Genomic DNA, 20,575 nt, shown 5'->3' with positions numbered 1-20,575 from the left:
CCCAAAATAAGCCTCAAATGGAGTCATCCCTTCCACGGCCGAAGTAGGGGATCGATTAAGAATGTGGACTGCAGTAGCCACAGCCTCGGCCCACAGAACCTGGGGGGTCTGTCGGTGCTCCATCATGGTGCGCGCCATCTCGATCACACTACGGTTCTTCCGTTCTAGAATACCATTCTCTTGAGGAGTATTGGTATTGGCAAACTCCTGGTGAATTCCTCTATCTGCACAAAACCGAGCAAATTCATTAGACACAAATTCACCTCCCTTGTCGGATCGCAAGGTCTTCAACTTCCGGCCTGATCGGTTCTCCTCAAAGAGAAGCCAATCCTTGAAGTGTGAGAAGGCTTCTGACTTTAGTGCCAAAAAATAGGCCCATGTCATCCTACTATAGTCATCCACGATCAGCATGAAGTACGAGCTCCCACGCAGGGACTCATTCCTCATAGGGCCACATAGATCCGTAGATACTAACTCCATCGGTGAAGTAGACCGCCGCGAAGCGGTGTGGGGAATGGCATCTCTATGCTGCTTCCCCCGTATGCAGGAGACACATGGCTGCTGGCTCACCACTATATCCGGCAACCCTCGAACAAGCTGTCCACGTGATGCCCTCCGAAGATAGTCATAGTTCAGGTGACCAAACCGAGCATGCCATAACTCAGACTGTGACTGTGAGGTAAGAAGAAGAGTATGGTCACCGAGCATGCCATAACTCAGACTGTGACTGTGAGGTAAGAAGAAGAGTAGAGAGGGCAGTGGAAGACTTCAGTTTGTAAATGCCATTCTCCTCATATCCAGATGATAGAACCTTCCTCGATTCACGATCAAGGACTCGCACAGTAGAACTGTCAAACTCCACCAAAAGACCAAGGGAGCAAATCTTATGAACTGAAAGGAGATGGTACCCTAATCCTGGTACATGCAAAACCTCTGAGGTATGGGTGCCACCTCGTCCATCCGGAATAAGCTGCATCTTACCCCGACCTGCAATAGAAACTGAAGAGTTGTCTCCAATGAGAACCTGCCCACGCGAAGGTCGCAGCTGGGCAACACCATCTGATGAAGGAGTCATGTGCCGTGAGGCACCACTATCAACAATCCACTCTCGAGCTTGGGGAGCCGCCATCGCAGCATCAGAAGCATTCGGTGAAGCGTCCTCAATGACAACTAGATGTAGAAATGCAGCTGATGAGGGTGCAGCTACTGCTCCAGAATCCTTGGTTTCCTTCTTCTTGGTGTCCTTCGAGTCTTTGTCAGGGCAATCCTTCTTCCAATGGCCAGTCTTTCCACAAATATGACATGTGGAGTCTTTGTCCTTGTCCTTCTCCTTGTCCTTCTTGGACTTGTTATCCCCCTTCTTCTTCTTTTGGTCCTTCCCCTTCTTCTGAGAGGCTTGACCTGTCAACGCCTCCGACTTGGAAGCATTCTGTCCCTTCAACTGTTCCTCTTGGTCCAAGACCATAGGAACCAACTCTTCCCACCGAAGAGTAGACTCTCGCCCCGAAGCAATAAGGGCAGAGTAGAATGTACCGAATCGTGGCGGCAACTGGGACAATAGTGTGATCGCCATGTCTTCGGAGGAAATCGGCTTCCCCGCATTCTGAACCTGCATCTGTAGCTGCCTTAGCTTGTTAATGTGTTCCCTTAGCGAAGAAGACTTATTGACGGACAAGGTCCGTATCTGTACCTCCAAAGAAACCCTCTTCATCAGGGTCATCCGATTGTACATTTGATCAAGCTCCAGCCATATCTCACGAGCCACCGTCAAGTACTCGATGTGAGCGATCACGGCTGTAGTGCATGATAGAAAGAGAAAGGATCGAATCCTGGCATTCAGTTTGTCCCAATGAGACTGGGCCCTTGCCAACTCCACACGAGCATCGGAAGAGAGTTTAGACTCATCTCTTACCGAAGGCCGGTCAATATCCTCCTGTACCAACTTCGCCAAATCATAGGACTCAAGGATGGCCAACATCATAACGCGCCAAATGCGGTAGTTGTCGCCGTCGAGCTTCTGATCTGTAGGAAGAGCCGGTAGGACAGGCACCTTCCGGTCCATAATCGCCTGGAACTCCAAGTCCATCTCTGTAGACATCTTCACCTGCAATGCCTTCTCAAACGCAAAAGCAGTCCCCTCTGACTGGGTAAACTCAGCCTGCTAAGGCTCTTCCGCGTCCCGAAGCTTCTTCACCCGCCGGAGGCGATGAAAAAGCAAAACCTGCACTTTTAGGTTGAAAACTCAAACTTTCTCCGCGTCAAACAGCAGTAAACAGCAGCAAATCCACCACCTGTACTCCTTTCCTGTGCGCCCACACTCGTTTCAGCCTTGTTCCAAGGCGCAGCCCTCCTGTCTGCCCTTAAACGCAAAAAACGCAAATTTGTGTCGCGATGGAAACTCCTCTTCAGGTTGATTCTGCGCTCAGTCAGCCCTCAAACACTGCTCTGATACCATGTCAGAGTGCAGCGGTGCGGAAGCGTAGGACTGAGAGTGAGAGAACGCAGAGAGAGAAGGGAGAGAAAGAGACAGTGGACAATGAAGATCTGCTGTATAAAGAATGCTGAATACAAAGATATACACGGGCGCAGTGCGCTGGACTGCGTGTCTCCACCTCGACGATGCGACCTGCTGTCCACCTCGAAGTCTGCTGCAGTCTGCACTGTCTACTGTCTGAAATCTGTGAACAGAGACAGAAATCTGCACGGCACCGGTCTGTAATCTGCGACAGAGAAGAGTGGCCAGACTGCTGGAAACATCGGGTATTTATAGCCGAAACCTGCCACGAACTGGGGCGCCAGAAAATAGGGCGCAGCCTGAATAAGTCGGCTGCAGACAGTCGGACTGCCACGTGGCAGTCCGACTACACAGTCCGACTGCTGCTGGAACTACCCTCCAAGACAGGCTATGATCTCTGACAACCCTATCCTTGGCATTGTCTCCTAACCTTCTTGTTTCAAGCATGGCCTCACTCATTGGTTCTCTCTGTTCAACATGCGCTTGTATCAACTCTTGCAACAAATCCTTGCTCTTGTTAACTAGGCTTGACTGTTATGTCAAGTATATCCTTTGTGCTACATAATTAGCTTTTACAGTTTGTTGCCCTTTTGAAGGGTCTTCCTAGGAGGGTTTCCTTTTCTCAATTTGCACTATTTGGAGGAATATGCATTAGTCGATGTGAGCTTTGGTTAGCCTAGTAGAGTCCATGCTTCATAGGTCAAGATATTAAAATCGGCTCCTTCATTGATGAGAGCATCTACATATTGCTCTCTTTTTGCAGTGAGTTTGACCCTAAGATAAGCAAGCGGTACTATGTCTTTATCTTTCGGGTCTTGGCTTATTAGTTCAAGCCTTCTGATACATGCCTTTGAGTCCCCAACTACACAACTAGATATGGATTCTCTACTGATGTCTTGGATCGTTTGTGTAGTGCCGTTCAAGGTGCATCTATCTCATCAGGACTGTCATGTCTAGTCATCCTCGCAGTTATAGCTTGATGTTGTTGCATTTGGCTTTGACTAGATGCAGTCCGAATGCAACATATACATGTTTTTGTGGTATGGTCTTTTTGCCATTGTTGGCTAGATTGGCCCATTGAGGTTCTAGGGTCTCTATTTGTCTTTGTTCGAGTATGGGCTTTTGGTTGTTATTTTGCAAGTGAGAATGTATACTTGTGTAGAGCCATTACTACACTAGGATCTAATTTGGAGGACTTGCATGGTGCGCATTTTCTTTCTAGCCTACTTAGGGGAGGTGCGGAGGGGGCCTCTACAGGGGTTTGAGGGGGACCCACGGCCCGTACGGCTCTTATGTAAATACCATGCATGATTTAAAGGACAATTCGTACCCAAGTTTTGAACTGCTTGATCTAGATTTCAGCCCAGTGATAGATCTATGATGTGTTTTCAACTCTATACGGTCTTTGGGTCAGTTTCAAGGGTTAGATGTGTCAAATTTGTATTATGTTCACATATTCGATTTTGACAGTTCTCTGTTCGATTCTCAGAGGTCTGATTCTCAGGAGTCCGATTATTAGAATCAGACATCCAATTTTGGGTTGGTCCAATCAGCCAATCGGACAGTCCGAGTCCAAGTGGTTTGATTTTGGTTGGTCTGATTCTAGTGATCCAATTATGGGTTGGTCCAATTTTTGCATGTTCAATTTTCGTGCATTCGATTTTGGGAGTCCGACATCCAATTTGACAGGTATCCGCTTTAGAGTGTCCAATTCAATTTGGTCCAATTTTTGTGTCTGATAATGGAATGTCCGATTTTTGAAATCGGACAGGATGGGTTGGTCAAAGTCCAAAAATCGGACCATCCGATTCTAGGAATCGAACTGTCCGAGTCCAATTCTGGGAATTGGATCCTTGCGAACCGTGTTGTCTAATTCCACTGCCACACAAACAACAGCAACGAAAGTCGCTTCGGGGCAACAATTTTTTGCCATGCCCACAAGCAAGATTCTCTAGAATCCAAGGGTAGATACGCATAAAGGTTTCTATATACCTGATCCAAGCAATAAACTCTTGTGGCCTTCGATCAATTCGCTGGAAGCACGAAGTCTTGTACAAGCTCTCAAGCTCTTTCTCTCTTTCTCTAATGCAAAACTTGAAAATGAGGTTTTCCTTTGTCTTCCAGGGTCTTAAACCCTTGCTAGACCCAACCTTAAACTACCTCACTCCCCATGCGATTCCAACACCTCTAAGCACTCTTTTTTCCCATTTTTTGCATGTTTGTGCCTTCTTTGGGCCTGTTTCGCACCAAAAACCCTAATGCTTGTTTTTCTTTTTTTCTTTGTTTTTTCCTACCCTAATGCATCCAAATCACAAAACAAATACCTACACTACTCCAACTTTCTTTTCCAAATCCAAAAAACCAAAAACTTACTTGCTAAGGAGATCGAATACCTCTTCAAACTCCCTTCGCTTCCTACCTATCTACCTCAAGCACTGGTTTAGGGAAAATCCTACTTCAATGCTTGATTTGTAGCATGCAAGCACTCAAGACTTGAATCCGTTGGTCCTGACAACGAAACCAAAATGTAGAGGCGAGCTCACGCTCAACCGCCAAGACCCACCGGACTGCTTATTCTTTCAAGCGTTTCAAGCCGAGCACTAATGGCTACCTCTCATATAGCGGACGTGCTATCTCTCTCTAGGAGTGTAGTGAGCTTACCTCCATGCCCGATCGAGTTGCCTCCTCTCTCGAGCACTCCAGTAGCTGTTAGCAGAGTATTTGTTAGCTCATGTGTGAGTCTGAGTTTGATCTGGGCTGGGCATTTTTATTAGGTATTTTAGGTATTTTTCTGGTGTGGCATTTTATGCCAGTGGAGCATTTTATGCACCAGTCGGCCAGCTTTAATGCTGTCCGACCAGCATTATTGCTCCCCGCTTTTTCAGCCTATTTATACTCAATGGTTCCTCCTCAGTCAGTCACTTCATCTTCACCATCTGCAGACTCTGTGGAGAGAGGAGCCAGTGCCAGTGCCCACGCAGCCAGTGACTCACTGTTGTATGCGACTGTCTCGTGTTCAGATATATGGATTCCATTTCCCGTGCATACATCTGAGTTCTCATCTGTATCGTGTTCTTTCTTTTCTCTTTTTGTCTTGTGTTTCAGCAGTTTATTTCAGCACATGTTTATGCTTCCACCGCTGCTCCACTTCTGACATGGTATCAGTTTTCAGGATTTGTGTTTCTGCTGTGTTTTCTTGCTGATTTCAGGACTGTTTTGTACCCCTGCTGATCAAATGACTGCTGTTGCAGCCAGGCGACCTGTTTTGGGGCTGTTTTCAGCCTGCGTTTTTTGCAGTTTTGCCATCGCCTGCTGCCTCTGCACCCTCTGCTGCCTGCGTTTTTCATCTACAACTGCTGGCGACAGTTTTCTACCTGTTTTTCTGCAGTTTACAGTCTGCGTTTTGCTGATTCAGCGTCTCTCGTGGCTGGGTGACTGTTACTTCAGGCCGTTTTTGCTGTTTTTGGCAGTCTTTGACTGATTTTTTGGCTTTGTGCAGCAGATGTTGTCTTCTCTTGATCAGATTTTGGGTTATATTGCATGTGAACTCTCCTTTTCTGTAGTCTGTGCTTGTGTTTTGGCTGTGTTTCCTCTCTAAATTCCATCTCTTCTCTACTTCTCTTCTTATCCTCTCCATATGGCTCCTCTGTGCACTTCCACTGATGATAAGTTACATATGACCTCGATGCTTCTTGAGCATGAGGCATCCTTGAGGTTACAGGGGCGGCTTCCGGCACATTATGGAGGTGAGGCTTATGTAGCTTCAGAGCGGGGTGACGGGAAGAAGAAGTCGAAGGCCCAGTGTTACCACTGTGGCAAGAAGGGACATTTGCAGAAGGACTGCAAGAAGTTAGCGGCTTCCAGGAAGAAGGAGCAGAAGACGAAGCGGGATGCTGACTCTACTGATGAGTCCTCTCCTTCATCAGACTCCGACTCCGATCCTCCGACCAAGGTGAAGTCCAAGGGGCGGAAGGGATCCTCTTCTTCGGATTGTGGGAAGGGCTTGCTGGCCCCTTCCTCGGCTGCTTTCTAGTGGTGGTGATGAGGTCATCCCTCACGACTCTCTTGTGCCAGAGAGGGAGTGTGAGCGAGTGTTCAGATGGGGCAGCCGCGCCTCATCTATACTTTTATACAGGTGCACAGGTTCCAGAGAGGGACGTCCCTGACGCATCGACTTCAGTCTGGCGGAATCAAATCCTGGAGCTGGGATTGACATCCAGGTTCATGCTGAGCTGGTTATCTGACAGAGAGCGGGAGGCTTTCATCTGGAGCTCACATGAGGGGACACTTTGGCGGTCTGGCCAAAGGCGGGGAATCCATGGTCACATATGTTCAGAGGCATTTTTGACAGGATGGTCTTGTATGCTACTGCAAGACATTGGTGATGGACACAAAGACATGCTATGATCTTCTCTATTTTCAGGTGTTTGGTATGATCGACATCGACATCAGGTTCTCTCCGAGGCACCTTGGTGGTGGCTTGATCACCCACTGCTTGGGTATCCATGGTTCTACTTGGTGGTTCTATGTTATATAGTTTCTGATCCCTTTTCATTGTACTATTGTATTGTATCAGATCACTCATGATCTGAGAGAGGGTGTTAGCAGAGTATTTGTCAGCTCATGTGTAGTCTGAGTTTGATCTGGGCTGGGCATTTTTATTAGGTATTTTAGGTATTTTTCTGGTGTGGCATTTTATGCCAGTGGAGCATTTTATGCACCAGTCGGCCAGCTTTAATGCTGTCCGACCAGCATTATTGCTCCCCACTTTTTCAGCCTATTTATACTCAGTGGTTCCTCCTCAGTCAGTCACTTCATCTTCACCATCTGCAGACTCTGTGGAGAGAGGAGCCAGTGCCAGTGCCCACGCAGCCAGTGACTCACTGTTGTATGCGACTGTCTCGTGTTCAGATATATGGATTCCATTTCCCGTGCATACATCTGAGTTCTCATCTGTATCGTGTTCTTTCTTTTCTCTTTTTGTCTTGTGTTTCAGCAGTTTATTTCAGCACATGTTTATGCTTCCACCGTTGCTCCACTTCTGACAGTAGCTCCATGATCCAAGTGCAAGCTTCAAGCGAGCTCGATCCTCAAGCTCCACGCTCCAAGCTTCATTGCCACGAGCAAGAGAAGAGAAGAGAAGAAGAGAGGAGATGGAGAGCTTCTCCACCACAATCCCTCACCCTCACACACTCACTCCCTCACACTCCCTCTCTCGAGCACAAGCTCAAGCAAGCAAGAACAAGAAGAAGAAAAAAAAGAAGAGAGCTACTTTTGGCCACACACAAGAATGAGCTTCTTCATTCACTTTTTGCCTTTTATACAAAACCCTAACCCTAATTCCCTTTAGGCGGTCATCCCCTTTTTGGTCCAAGCTTGGCCCATTCCTCCAACCCTTCTCCTCCTCTTTCCTATTGGCATGGCCTCAACCCATGCCTCTAACCATTTACAATTTGCACGGGTGAGAACCCGTGGCACTCTTTACAAAATAAATCATGATGCGCCTTACACTATTTTACAAAAGTATTGACTTGCGCTTTTTCTAGTGTGCCTCTCTCCTTGATTTAGGACTTTTTTGCACTTCTTATGTTTCCAAAATTTTCGTGGCACGCTATCTTCTTCTGTTTCACTTTTGCTTTGGCCTTGTCTTTTGCTTTAGATTTTCCAGATTTTCCACCTTGTTCGTCTGAGGGTTAACATTGGTGACCGATATAAACAAGGTCACCGAGTTCTTTAGTGGCATGGCTTGTTCTATTGAGATTGTGGACAAATGACAGCTACATCAAGCTTTGATGATGGCCAAATGGCAGCTACATTAAGCTCTGACTCCTTGATTTGACTTGGGTGTCAATTCCTAGTCAATATTTTCTACCATAGAGGTCTTTTGTGGCAAAGAGGGATTCCTATGTCTCCTATCGCAAGTCTAGGCAAGTTTAGCTCCTAAACCGTTTGTAGTGTACAAGTGGTGGACTTCTTTGATCTTCTTTATATCAACTTTGATTCTCCTCAAGTGCATGCTTTGGCACGGAGTGATGCTCTTGTCCTATAGTAGTAAATTAGCACTCTCACGTATCTCCAAGCCAAAGAGGGACTATTAGAGAGTGGTGGTTGGCAATGCTTATGCTTGACATACATCTATATGATGCGATGTACCTTGAACATGCCATTCTAAGGCTGTCACTTATTTTGCAGCTGACAAATCTTGAAGTTGGTGTGCTTTCGGGCCCATGATGGGAGACAACAATGTCTTTCAATGCCTTGAGGGCTCAAATCTCATCAACTCTAATCAATTTTCAGCACATGACCTCTAGATTGGTTGCTCAAACATGACGTTGCTCTTTGGTTTAAGAAAGACTGCCTTCTCAAGCTAGAAGCAACTATACATCAGTGCTTATGGCTAGAGGGAGAGTTGACTAGAAGAAGAAAGGGAAGGGCTACCTCTGCGACAAGGAGCATTCTAGTCTACTCTACTCTTTTGCTTCAGCACACTCTCATTGCCTCTCTTTTCTCTCCTCCATAGCTGGTTGTCATTTTCCAACATTTGGTATCAGAGCAGGTTCTACGCGTGGATTTAGTTCAGTCACCATCACTTGGTGCTACCTCGCCTAAGGTCCTCTTGTTGTCAGCCAACTCTCTGCTCAAGGAAGAGGAGGATGAGCTGCTCCTAAGGTCCTGTTGCTGTCAGCCAGCTCTTTGCTCAAGGAAGAGAAGGACGAGTTGTTCTTGTTTTCATCTTGTGCACAGCCCCATGCGCAGTCCCGTACGCAACCCACATGCAGCCCAAGGAACTACTATTTTGGAGGAGTTGGCAACTTTGCAGAAGGAGGCAAAGGGAAATGATGACTCCAACCAACAACTAAGGCTGTTGTGACCATGAAATCTGTCTTCTAGCCCTAGTGATACCGTCACTTCTCACGAGTTCTCATGCTAGAGGGGGAGTATGAGCGAGTAGTGATAGTGGGACATCCCAACATCACTCATATCTCTAGTGTGGTGGTTCCTTGAGGGTGGCTTTCTATACGCCTTGACTTATTTGGCAGTTCAAACCATGAAGCTTGTGTGCATTTAGGTCCATGGAAACCATCTTCTAGTCCTAGTGACATTGTTACTCTTCATGATTTCTTGGGCTCTCTAGTATGGACGAGTGGCAATAGTGGGACAAGTTCTCAAGCTAGAGAGGGACTATGAGCGAGAGGTGATAGTGGGACATCCCAACCTCACTCCTAACTTTGATGTGGTGGTTCCTTGAGCGTGCCTTTCTACATGCATTGATTTAGCTGGCAGTTTTCAAACCCTAAAGCTTGTGTGCATGCAAGTCCATGATGGGAAATACAACAAGAAGCCGACTTTGCTTCTAGTTGATTGTTGCATGGGCTACCGCTTTGGCAGGATGGGTGAAGGCAGGGAATTCCATGGTCATGATATGCTTTTGCAAGGCTATTTGTGACATGGGTGAAGGTAGACTCAACATCAACATCAATGTCTTCTTCATGCCACCTTAGCATTGCTTGATCACCCAATACTTGAATGTCCATGGTTCTATCTATTTTCATTGCTGTATACACTATGATGTTGAGAGTTTTCTGGTTTTTACTGTAGTATGGAGCATAGTGGACATTTGGGATTTCTTCTTGGGTGGCTCCCTTCTGAGTTGTATATTTCATTGTACAGATTACCCATGATTTGAGAGAGTGCGTTAGCTTATGCACATCATGTGTATGAACATTGTATTTAGTGTATATTTTATGAGGCTTTTGTGGGCAACTCATTATTCCCCCAAGTGGCTGCAGTTATGGCTCACTTGCTTATGATTGGGCATCAACTGATCATTTCGTATATCTTACAATGCTGCACTATTGTCTATACACTGGCTTCCACTCATAGTTTGTCTTATCATTCCATTGCTTGGCATCCTTGGAAAGAGGGAGACTGGAGGCACTATGGCAGGTCATCTCAGTGCTGGTTACCCTAGTTGTATTGTACTGTATTCATTATGGATTCCATTGTCTGTTCATGAGTTTTCTCTAATTTTATTGTCCTGTCTTGTCCATTCTTCCATATGCGTGAGTATTGCTTCCACTTCTGTTGTACACTCACACATCAATGAAAACTTAGATGAGAAAGTAGTATGAATAGTAGATATTGGAATAAATTTTTCATTGTGCCAAGGATAGGGACACGAGACGCTAGGAGGGTATCATCATCTTCATTTAAGCAATGATATGCATTGTCTTGTCAAGCACCTGTAATGGCATGCATAAAGCATTTGTTTGCATAAGCGATAGCGTTCACAAGTGCATCTCAATTTGTGAGCACCAGCATTTCCATAGAAATGAAGTGATTCATCAGCAAGGCATTCTTGCATGTAATAGTGTCCCCTACGGTATCACACAATTACATAGCAAACCCTGCAATACACAACCTAACTGTATCACACAATTACATGAGCAAACTCCGCAATACACAATGCACTTAGAAGGGCCACTGTCTAGGTACCACTCACAAGCAGCAGATCACAATTGCATGTGACAACAAAATGCCCAACCATTCCTCATTGGCAATGCTTGTTGTGGCCTGCCTCATGATGCCCCCACTAGGCAGTAGACAGCCACTAGGAGACTGCTGCTTGTTTACAGGTTACAATCCTCTTGCAACATCTTTCACTGTACCACTTTATCATCTTCTTGTCCTTGACCCTTTGCAGCAGTGAAAGAATGAGACTCGAGTGAATATTTCTTTTTCGGTGTCTTAATAATCACTGTTCTGATTTTTCCTTGCCACTCTGTGAGGCTTTTCAAGTTCTTAACCTGAGCCTAAATAAGCTCCATCCTCTCCCCTCATCCATCTTTTTGGCATCCAAATCTCTCATGCAAGAAAAATGATACTAAGTGGACAAAATGGGGCCAATGTACGCCAAGCCAAGTTGGAAGTCTTGTAGGATCAGAAAATAAAGGCGGGAGCCCTATTCACTATGCATACATCCTCTTTCTACCCAATATATTTGTTCCAGTAGAGATTGCAAGTGCAGTAGGAGTGTAAATCTACATGTATTTCTAGTGTCCAACTGACCAATCAAGCAAGTATTTCTGGCCCTCAGCAAATGACACATACAATGTTCCAAAGCTCTCACACTTCCAACAAGTTTCTCATGTATTTCAAGTTGAACAATACAGGACAGTTGTCCAATTAAGTTCTGCCTCAAGGATGGCATCTCAAGGTAACACAAATGCTAGTCAATAGTGCATGTATTAAGACATGCTCGATTTCAATAAGACCTGCAAGTAACAAGAGTGGAAAAAAACAAGAGGTATACATAATACCAATGTGGAACAATAAGTGTGACGATATGCTACCAGGAGTGTACCCATGGTGGCACGTGCATATAGTGGGGCAGCCACAGAAGGTATGGGTGCCAGCAGCAGGTGGTACAACTAAAACAGCTGCACGAATGCAAAAACAGATGTGCAGGCTAGAAGAGAGCTGCAGGGAGCTGTACAAGAACCCAAAGTGGCTCTGTGATATCCAAGGGAGACTGCAAGAGCTGCACACACTGCAACAACCTTTGCAGGCATGCAGGTGCGAGGTGTGAGAATATTTTGCAACGGCCAGTTAAGCTATGGGCTAGTTTTAGGATGGACCATTTGTACAAAGCCCTTTGATGTCATCTACCTTAAAAACAAAGGTTCTGCAATATCTATTCCTCAGCTAAAAAGTCTGCTATGTGCAGTTACTGCAACATAGCTAGCATATTGTTCAAGGTAACTCGTGCTGAAATTTTCCCTCTCCTTCACCTAGCCTTAAGAGGTTGTGCATATTCAAATTCATTAGATAGTTTATTGTAAAGCCAAAAAATCCATTGCATAAGACATGATAAAAGCCTTAGTGCTACAGTGGTTAGACATATGCTTTGTTTAGTAGTGGGTAGCTATACCATCATTGCAGTGCTTTCTTAGGGTCAGATCCTGCTCTTGGGATCTCTTCTTTCAGGACAAAGGGACAACTAGCACTAGCTTTTGCTAATGGAACTTAAGAAGGGTATTATGCTATTTCTTGTTCGGAGGCAAAAAATCTGCCCAACATGGTTTGTACAGCCTTCCTTCTGACTTTCCATTGAAATAGAAAGCCATCAACTATTCTTTTTATAATAAGAGCCAAGGCTCAACCTCAGATGTTTGTTCCTCAGAGAACCTTTTTGGGTCTTATGTACCTTTCCCAATTTAATTCTTCCACGGCAGATATGGTTAGCTTAGAGCTGCGTTCTTACAAGCTTACCAAATCAACCTGTGTATATGTACAATAGCTGTCTCGCCACCCTTACTCTCAGCATATGGAACTGATTCCAACTAGTGAGAACATGGCATGTCTAGGCCCCAGCCTCATGCAAAACATCATGTCCGTTAGGGGCTATCTGTGGTCAAGCTCCTCTATAGCAGACAGTATACCGAAACAAGCTGAAGTTGCTCTATATAAAGAGAGTTTAGACTCCCTCCAACGAAATCACCATTATTGAATCAACAGTCTTCATTTTCCAATGAGGCAATTCTCCATCATGTTTCCAGCTTGCTCTCAGAATGGTTAGACCCTCATTAGTGCTAAGCCATGTATTTAAAAGCCCTTTCAACAGTTTGATTAGTTGAAAGACTTATGTTAGAACCACTACCTCTGCAACTGTTCATTTTCTCTACATCCTATCCAGCTCCCAAAAAAAGCATCCATACAATAAGCAATGACGCTATGTTACTGCACTATTGCTGTTCCATAGCATCTGATGGCAATCACTGATAGATATAACCGGTTTGCTAATAGGCTAATCTCTAATGCCATATTTCAACACAGTGGTTAGGCCACCATATGTATGCCCTTGGTTTGCCCATGTTGCTAGCTGGCAGCTAACAGAATCTGAAAACTGGAGCATCAGAGGGTTTAGAAACTCAAGGCAATACCTTCTGACACCTCCTTTTGATAACCTGATCCATCAACAATTTTTGTTTTGCTGCATCATCCCATTTGTGAGCTGTGGCATACAGATTGAAAAGCATGGCATAGGGCACATCATTATCCGGTTCTAAGTGATAAGCATGCCTTGCTGCACGCTCTCCTCTCTCCACATCTAAATGAAGTCTGCAAGCACCAAGCAGAGCCATCCAAGGCATGGCTACCTTATTGGAAGCCATTGTACTGAGAAACAGTTCCACTTCCTCTAACATCCCTGCTCTTCCAAGAAGATCACTCATGCAGTTATAATGTTTCACCGCAGGTGCCACTCCATAACTCCAAACCATGGAAGCAAAGACATCAAGACCTTCATGAACCAAGCCAGCATGGCTGCAGGCAAAAAGGATGCTTAGGAATGTGATATCATTCGGTATCACATCATTTAGCTCAAGATTATGATAAGGTTTATTGGTTGCATCACTTTTTATGGTTTCTTCATCATGAAACCAATCTGTAAGAGAATTGTGGCATTCCGAGCTGTAGTTATGGCTAGGGTCAAAGTTCAAATTCATATGCATCCCATCAGGTATGCTTAATTTGTAAGCATGGCCATCAGCTTTTTGAGGGGAAGTATTGTATCTAGAAAATAAGGCCTTTGGATGCATTTGGTAGAACAGAGACAGAGCTGCTTTCACCTCGCCATTAAGTGCATAAGCCCAAATCATAGCATTCCATATGACGATGTCATATTTTGGTAGTTCATCAAACACCCTGGAAGCATTGCTCAAGCTGCCACACTTTCCATACATATCAATAAGTGCAGTGCCTATCACTACATCGCATTTGAAGGGACTGCCAGCAATAACTGCGTGCACTCGCTTGCCCTTGAGTAAAGATGCTCTATCTACACAAGCAGGAAGAATGCTAATAAATGTGACTTTGTCAGGCATCTGACATTCCATGAACATCTGCTGGAGCAATTCTAGAGCTGTCTCACTCATCCCACCTTGGATGCTCGCATGGATCACAGTGTTCCAGGAAACAATATCATGTCGATTCATTTTATTGAATATTTCCAGTGCACTTTTAGGGCAACCACATTTTCCATACATGTTTATAAGTGCGTTCTCAAAAGTTATATCCTGATTGAAAGAACTCGCTGCTGCAGAGGCATGGATTCTTATCCCATCCAAAAGCCTCCCTTGGTTAGCACATGCACAGAGAGTGGTCACAAGGATAATTTGACTCCACGTCAACCCTTTGGCTTGCATTCCCCAAAAATGTCGCAGGCTCTTCTCCGAGCTGTGAAAAGCATTGGCTAAAATCATAGCATTCCACACTTCATCATCATCCCTGGAATGCTGATTAGATAATTGCTTTATTGCTTCCAGCTTCCCACATCTACTGTACATTCTGAAGAGACTATCAATCACAACTTCACTATGCTCACATCCAATGGCTGCAATAGTTGCATGCAATCTCATTCCCTCACTCAGGCTTGCACTACAAGCACATGCATGTAGAATCCGGGATAAAGTAGCATTGTTTGGAATTACCCCTTCTAGCAGCATCTGTTGAGCTATCTGGAGGGTAACCAGATTGTGACCATTATGCATGTATGATATTATGAGGGCATTCCAAGCAATTGTGCCCCTTGTGGACATCTGATTAAATGTCTCTCTTGCATCCTCTATGCTGCCACATTTTCCATACATGCGGATGAGAGAAATACCAGTGGATACTTCTGACTCAGATCTATCAGTCAGAATGTGGTTGTGTATTAATCTGCCCTCATCGAGCTCCAAATGGCTCACACACGCAGACAAGGCAGCAATATAGGTTGCATTATCCGGACTTACTTGCAAATTCATGTGTTGAAACAGTTCAAGAGCTTTCCTATAATGACCGTGGTCTACATATGCTGTGATCATTACTGTCCAAGAGACCACATCCTTGTTACATATCATAAGAAATGTCTTATGTGCTAAGTCCAAGCTGCCGCAGGTGCTATACATTTTCACAAGCGCATTCAACACCATTGTATTGGAAATAAGACCACTAGAAGAAACATACATATGTATTCTGAACCCTTCGTCTAGTTTTCTCTTGCTGCTGCATGCCTCTGTCATACATAAGAAAGTAACTCTGCCTGGCCTAACACCTTCCACACACATTTGGTGAAACAACTGAAAGGCAACTTCCCCATGGCCACACTGGATATACACTGTCATAAGTGCAGTCCAAGAAACTACATTTCTTACTGGCATGCTGTCAAACAGCCACTGAGCATATTTCATCATACCGCATTTACCATACATGTTGACAAGGGCTGTTCCAAAGACCAGATCTGCTTCAGAGCCAAAAATTGTCGTGCAGGCATGCACATACTTCCCTTCCTGCAGGCATGCCTGATTTGCACATGCTTCAAGAACAGCAACAAAAGTTACCTTGCTTGGGAGCTGGCATTGCAACCGCATATGTTGGAACAGTTGGATGGCCTTCAGGTCCTCACCACAATGACATGAGGCTGTGATCATGGCATTCCATGCAACAACATCCTTTAGGGCCATGCCATCAAACATGCCTTGAGCATCCCACAGGCTGCAACATTTGCCATACATGTTGATGAGAGCCGTCTCAGCAATGGAAATGGCGTCTGCATCGGTGCGACAATCTGTTTGGCATACGTTGCAAGCGATTTGAGCATGCAGCCTCTTACCGTAAGCCAAGGCGGAATCAGCTGCACAAACGGAAAGCATGGCAAGGAAGGTAACGCTGTTCGGCAACACATTTTGTTGCTGCATGTCAAGGAAGGACTGGAAAGCCTGGGCAAGCTGGTCCTGCTGGAGGCAGGTGGAGATGGTGCGAGTCCAAGAGAAGACATCCTTGTCGTCCGGAGGGCGAGCATGGAGGTGTCGCGTGAAAGGGCACAGAAGGCGCGGTAAGGTTCTGCTGCTGCTGTGTGATCGCTTTGACAACACAAGAAGCATCCATCCATGCACAACAAGATCAGTATGAGTTTATATCTCTATTGGGAAAACCTTTAGGCTGGATTCACACAAAGCCCCACAACTCCCCACCTGCCTGTCCGCCCATCCTAGGGTCTCCAACCCGTCCTACGAACAGCAAAATAGTATGGATATGACAACTTAAAAATTTGCCAATTTATACGGAAGTGTAAAGATTTTGGGTGAATGTCTATGGATGGGCAATAGTGAGGAATGCCTGTCCAAAATTAAAAGCAATTTAGAGCATATAAAATTATATAACATGAAAATGAAAATATTACGTTCATTGTAATTGTATTGGATATTTCCATCATGTTATCTACTTCATACCATGTCATAAAGCAATACAAATATTCGTAGTGCTTTCATTTGTAATTGTGTTTTGCATCTTTTGGTTATGTATTTATGTCTATAATCATAATAGCGTGAAACGCATAAATTTACGACGATTGTTTATAGATTGGCAAGATCCAAAAGAAAGTGTCCCATGAAACATAGGGTTGCATGTCAAATCCTAACTCGGTGCAATGATCATGTCAAAGCCGGACCAACCATGATTCTCATCCTTTTTGGTGCAGCTATGCTAATGTTTCATGCATCCATTGACAGGTCTCGCACATGAGACATTGTCCGTCCCAAAAAGAAAAGAGAGTAAGACCTTTGTTGATGTGGCATGCATCTCTCAGTTAAAGTGGGGTCTCCCTGATTACCACGGGGAGATCCTATGTTTAACTAAGCCAAAGTCAAACAGCACCATGTCCTTCTTCTCATTGGTCCATGTTTGCGCCTTAAGCTTAAGGAGTGTGATCAATGCCCTCGATCATGTGTGCCAGAATGGGGTAAAGGTGCTTCCTTTTCTTTTTTTAGGCATGTGCCTCATCGCAATACGTCATTTGTGGAGTTTATGAGGCTAGTTACACACCAAGCCATGGACACCCAACCCATTGAAAAGGGGCCAATCATAGGCATGCATTTTCGAACAAGGACATTGGCCCTTTCCACACCATCCACAAATAGATGTGCATGATTTGGGGTTTTGCACTTGAACATCTACCATTCCACTGCACCAATCAAAGAACTCTAATAGGTGCTCTTCATCTTCTTCCCATTTAGTTAACTAGTTCTTCATATACATGTCCACTGCTACTTGATGTTCTTGCTCGTTTGTGATGCACTAGTGCTTCCTGCTCGTTTGATGCCCTGTCTCTCTCTGTCAATTGTGGAGGCGCTCCATTACTAAAGGCAAAGCTCTCTATTGCCCCCCAAGATGCTACATGCAATCAATTGTGAAGGTGCTCACTCTATATGTCTCTCTATTAGTTTGATTAGGCATTTATGTACGATCACAATTGTGACGGCTTTGTGTGTGTGTGTGTGTGATCAGGCATTTATGCATGATCACACTTGTGAAGGTGTGCCCTCACACACACGCACGCAAACACGTGTGTGTGTGTGTGTGTGTGTGCATGTGCGCGTGCGCGCACGCGTGCAATGTAATTGGACTCTGCATGATTCATGCTTTTTGTTTCATACTAGTGTCTCAAATAAAATGGATTATCAAAAATGATTGAGATGAAATTAAATATAGATTATGTTAGAAATTAGAAGGATTATACATAAAAACTTTTAGATTACATGTTGGTGCTTCATCAATATCAAATGGATTATTCAAATGAAACTTAAGATAACTATTTATCAATTTAATCACTAAATTTAAATGTATTGAAATGGATTATGCAAATGAGCATTAATGATGATGTTTTGTCATTAAGAAGCATCAAAATTTATTTGTATAAGTTGGTTTTAGTATCATGTATAAGTTGATTTGAGTAACATTACATGTATGGAAGATTCATCATATGAATCATTGTAAATTTATTATGCCTCATGCATTTGATTGTAAATCATGTAGCTAATATAAATGAAGCCTTTAGATGTTACAAATGGAATGGATGCACAATATGAAACTTCTAAGATTTCATAGTAGTGCATCATCATTTATGAATTGCAACATATTAACCTCATTTCAAGATGGCAGAAAAATGAAGCAAAAAGTGGAAAAAGAATAGAAAAAGAGCAAAGGCGCAAAGGCGACCCCTAAAAGCTAAGCTGAGGCAAAAGTGCAATTTTAAATAGAAAGCGCCTCAAAAAACTCTAAAAACCCTTGTAAAAGAGCGCTAGGCTCCCTCCTGTGCCATTTGTAAAGGAATAGATGGGTGTAGGCTTAAGGCATGAGGCAAGAAAAGGGAAATAGAAAAAAGGACCTTGCCACAAAGGTCAGTCATGTAAAAAGGGATGGGCGCCCATGGAATTTTAGGGCTTGTATATAAAGTTCAAAAAGTGAATGGAAGCTCATTCTTTAGTGTGTGGCTAACATGAGACCTCTTTTCTTCTCTTCTTCTCTTCTCTTTGCTCGTGTGTGTGCTCTTGAGAGAGGGAGTGTGAGAGTGTCGGGGAGTGAGTGTGTGGGAGTGAGGGATCAAGAGGGTGAAGCTCTTCACCATATCCTCTTCTCTTCTTCTCTTCTCTTTCCTTTCCTCGCGCGCATACGACTATGGTGGATGGAGCTTGATGGAGGAGACTTGAGGATGCTTGAGCTAGCATCTAGGATCGTGGAGCTACTGGTGTGCACGAAGAAGGAGGCAACTCATTTTGGCATCGAGGTAAGCTCATTGCATTCATAGGTTCGAAGGCGCGTCGGCTATGTGAGAGGTAGCCATTAGAGCTCACTTGGTACACTTGAACAATAAGTGATCCATGGGTCTTGGCAGTTAAGCGAGAGCTCCCACATTTTGGTTCCATTACCAGGACACACAGATTCAAGCTTGAGCACTTGTGCGCCTCATATCGAGCATCGAAGTAAGGAATTCATCCCTGAACCAAAGCTTGAGATAGGTAGGAAGTTGGGGCTTTTGATCTTCAATACAAGTAAGCATTTTGGTTATTTTGATTGTTTAATGATTGGGAAAGAAGGGGAGATCATTTCAGTTATTTACTTTTGATTCTTGTTGCATTTAGCATAGGTTAGGATTATGAAATCAGATTGGAGAAGCATAGGGTTTATTGTTGTAAAACAAGGTAAAACAGGCACAAATTGGGGTAAATGGGGAAAAAGAGTGGTTGGAATGATTAATGCCGACAAGGGAGTGATTGGAGATAGCAAGACCCTACTCGGGAAGGGGTTTAAGGGCCAAGAGACCATATAAGAGCTCATTTTTCACCCAAGCACAGAGAGAGAGAGTTTCCAGCATTGATTCAGTTCGATCTTGCCATTGGGGAGTTCTTCGCATGATTCAGGTATATCAGAACCTTCCTGCTATGTATTTGTTGTGATCTGGAAGTCGGTGGGCCTGGTGATTGCGTGGATTGTTGGATTCAATGAGATCATCCTCGGCGCAGCTGTCGTCACGCGCAACTTCAGCCCTTCCGAGTGGCTTGGTTTTGGGCCGAGTCCCAAAATCGAACCATTCGGCCCTTGGACCACCCAATCCATTTGGCCCTCAAATAACTCGGACCACTCGGCTCAGACACATATCGCTTGGCCCGTCCGAGTCAACCCCTTGGACCACTCGGCCAACTTGACTCGGTCCATTTTCAACTCGGCCCACTATTGTCACTCAGCCCTCAGACCAATCGGCCCTTGGCCCATTCGGCCCTCGACCCTCAACCCTCGGCCACATCTGTTCAGCCATCCGAGCTACAAGTTCGGCCGGTGTCTCTATTCAACCATTTGACCCATTCGAGTCTACCACTCGGCCCCTACAATTTGGATGAGTTGGACTGAGTCAGACTTTTGCAAATTTTGTGGAAGTTTACATCAGACTCAGTTAGATTTCAACGACACCAACCTTTGTGAGCCATCTTGACGCCCGTAACTCGATTCAGGCGTAAGGAATAGGTAAATTCTCAAGACACGACTGCTTGGCAGCATGAGTAGGTTGTCGAGAGATTCAATGCCTTAACGGCAGCTAGTGGAGACACAGACCCCAGACAAACCCAAACCGAGTAAGATGGCGCAACAAGGAACCCTAAAACCTACCAAGACGGCCAGAAATTGCAAGAAATTGACCAAACAAGCCTATCATGCCTAAAACAAGACGAGAGTGTGCAAGCTGCT

General features: G+C 44.7%; 1 protein-coding gene across 1 annotated transcript; it reads right to left on the bottom strand.

Annotated features, from left to right (window-relative positions):
* Positions 1-10,060: 10,060 nt before the first annotated feature.
* Positions 10,061-16,460, bottom strand: LOC148016046 (pentatricopeptide repeat-containing protein At5g27110-like). The gene has a single exon (XM_087664125.1). It carries the CDS (start codon positions 16,438-16,440, stop codon positions 13,447-13,449), a length of 2,994 nt encoding a protein of 997 aa, XP_087520251.1. The 5' UTR covers positions 16,441-16,460; the 3' UTR covers positions 10,061-13,446.
* Between the last annotated feature and the right edge of the window lie 4,115 nt (positions 16,461-20,575).

The sequence above is a fragment of the Lygodium microphyllum genome, chromosome 23 (genome assembly GCF_053477565.2).
Source record: "Lygodium microphyllum isolate KBCC chromosome 23, Lygodium_microphyllum_v1.1.10, whole genome shotgun sequence".
NCBI lineage: Eukaryota > Viridiplantae > Streptophyta > Polypodiopsida > Schizaeales > Lygodiaceae > Lygodium > Lygodium microphyllum.
Note: the sequence above shows the minus strand (reverse complement) of the source record. Positions and strands in the feature narration are given on the sequence as shown.

Excerpts from the sequence above, each read along its gene's own strand:
- LOC148016046 (XM_087664125.1), bottom strand. The coding sequence starts at position 16,440 with ATGCTTCTTGTGTTGTCAAAGCGATCACACAGCAGCAGCAGAACCTTA.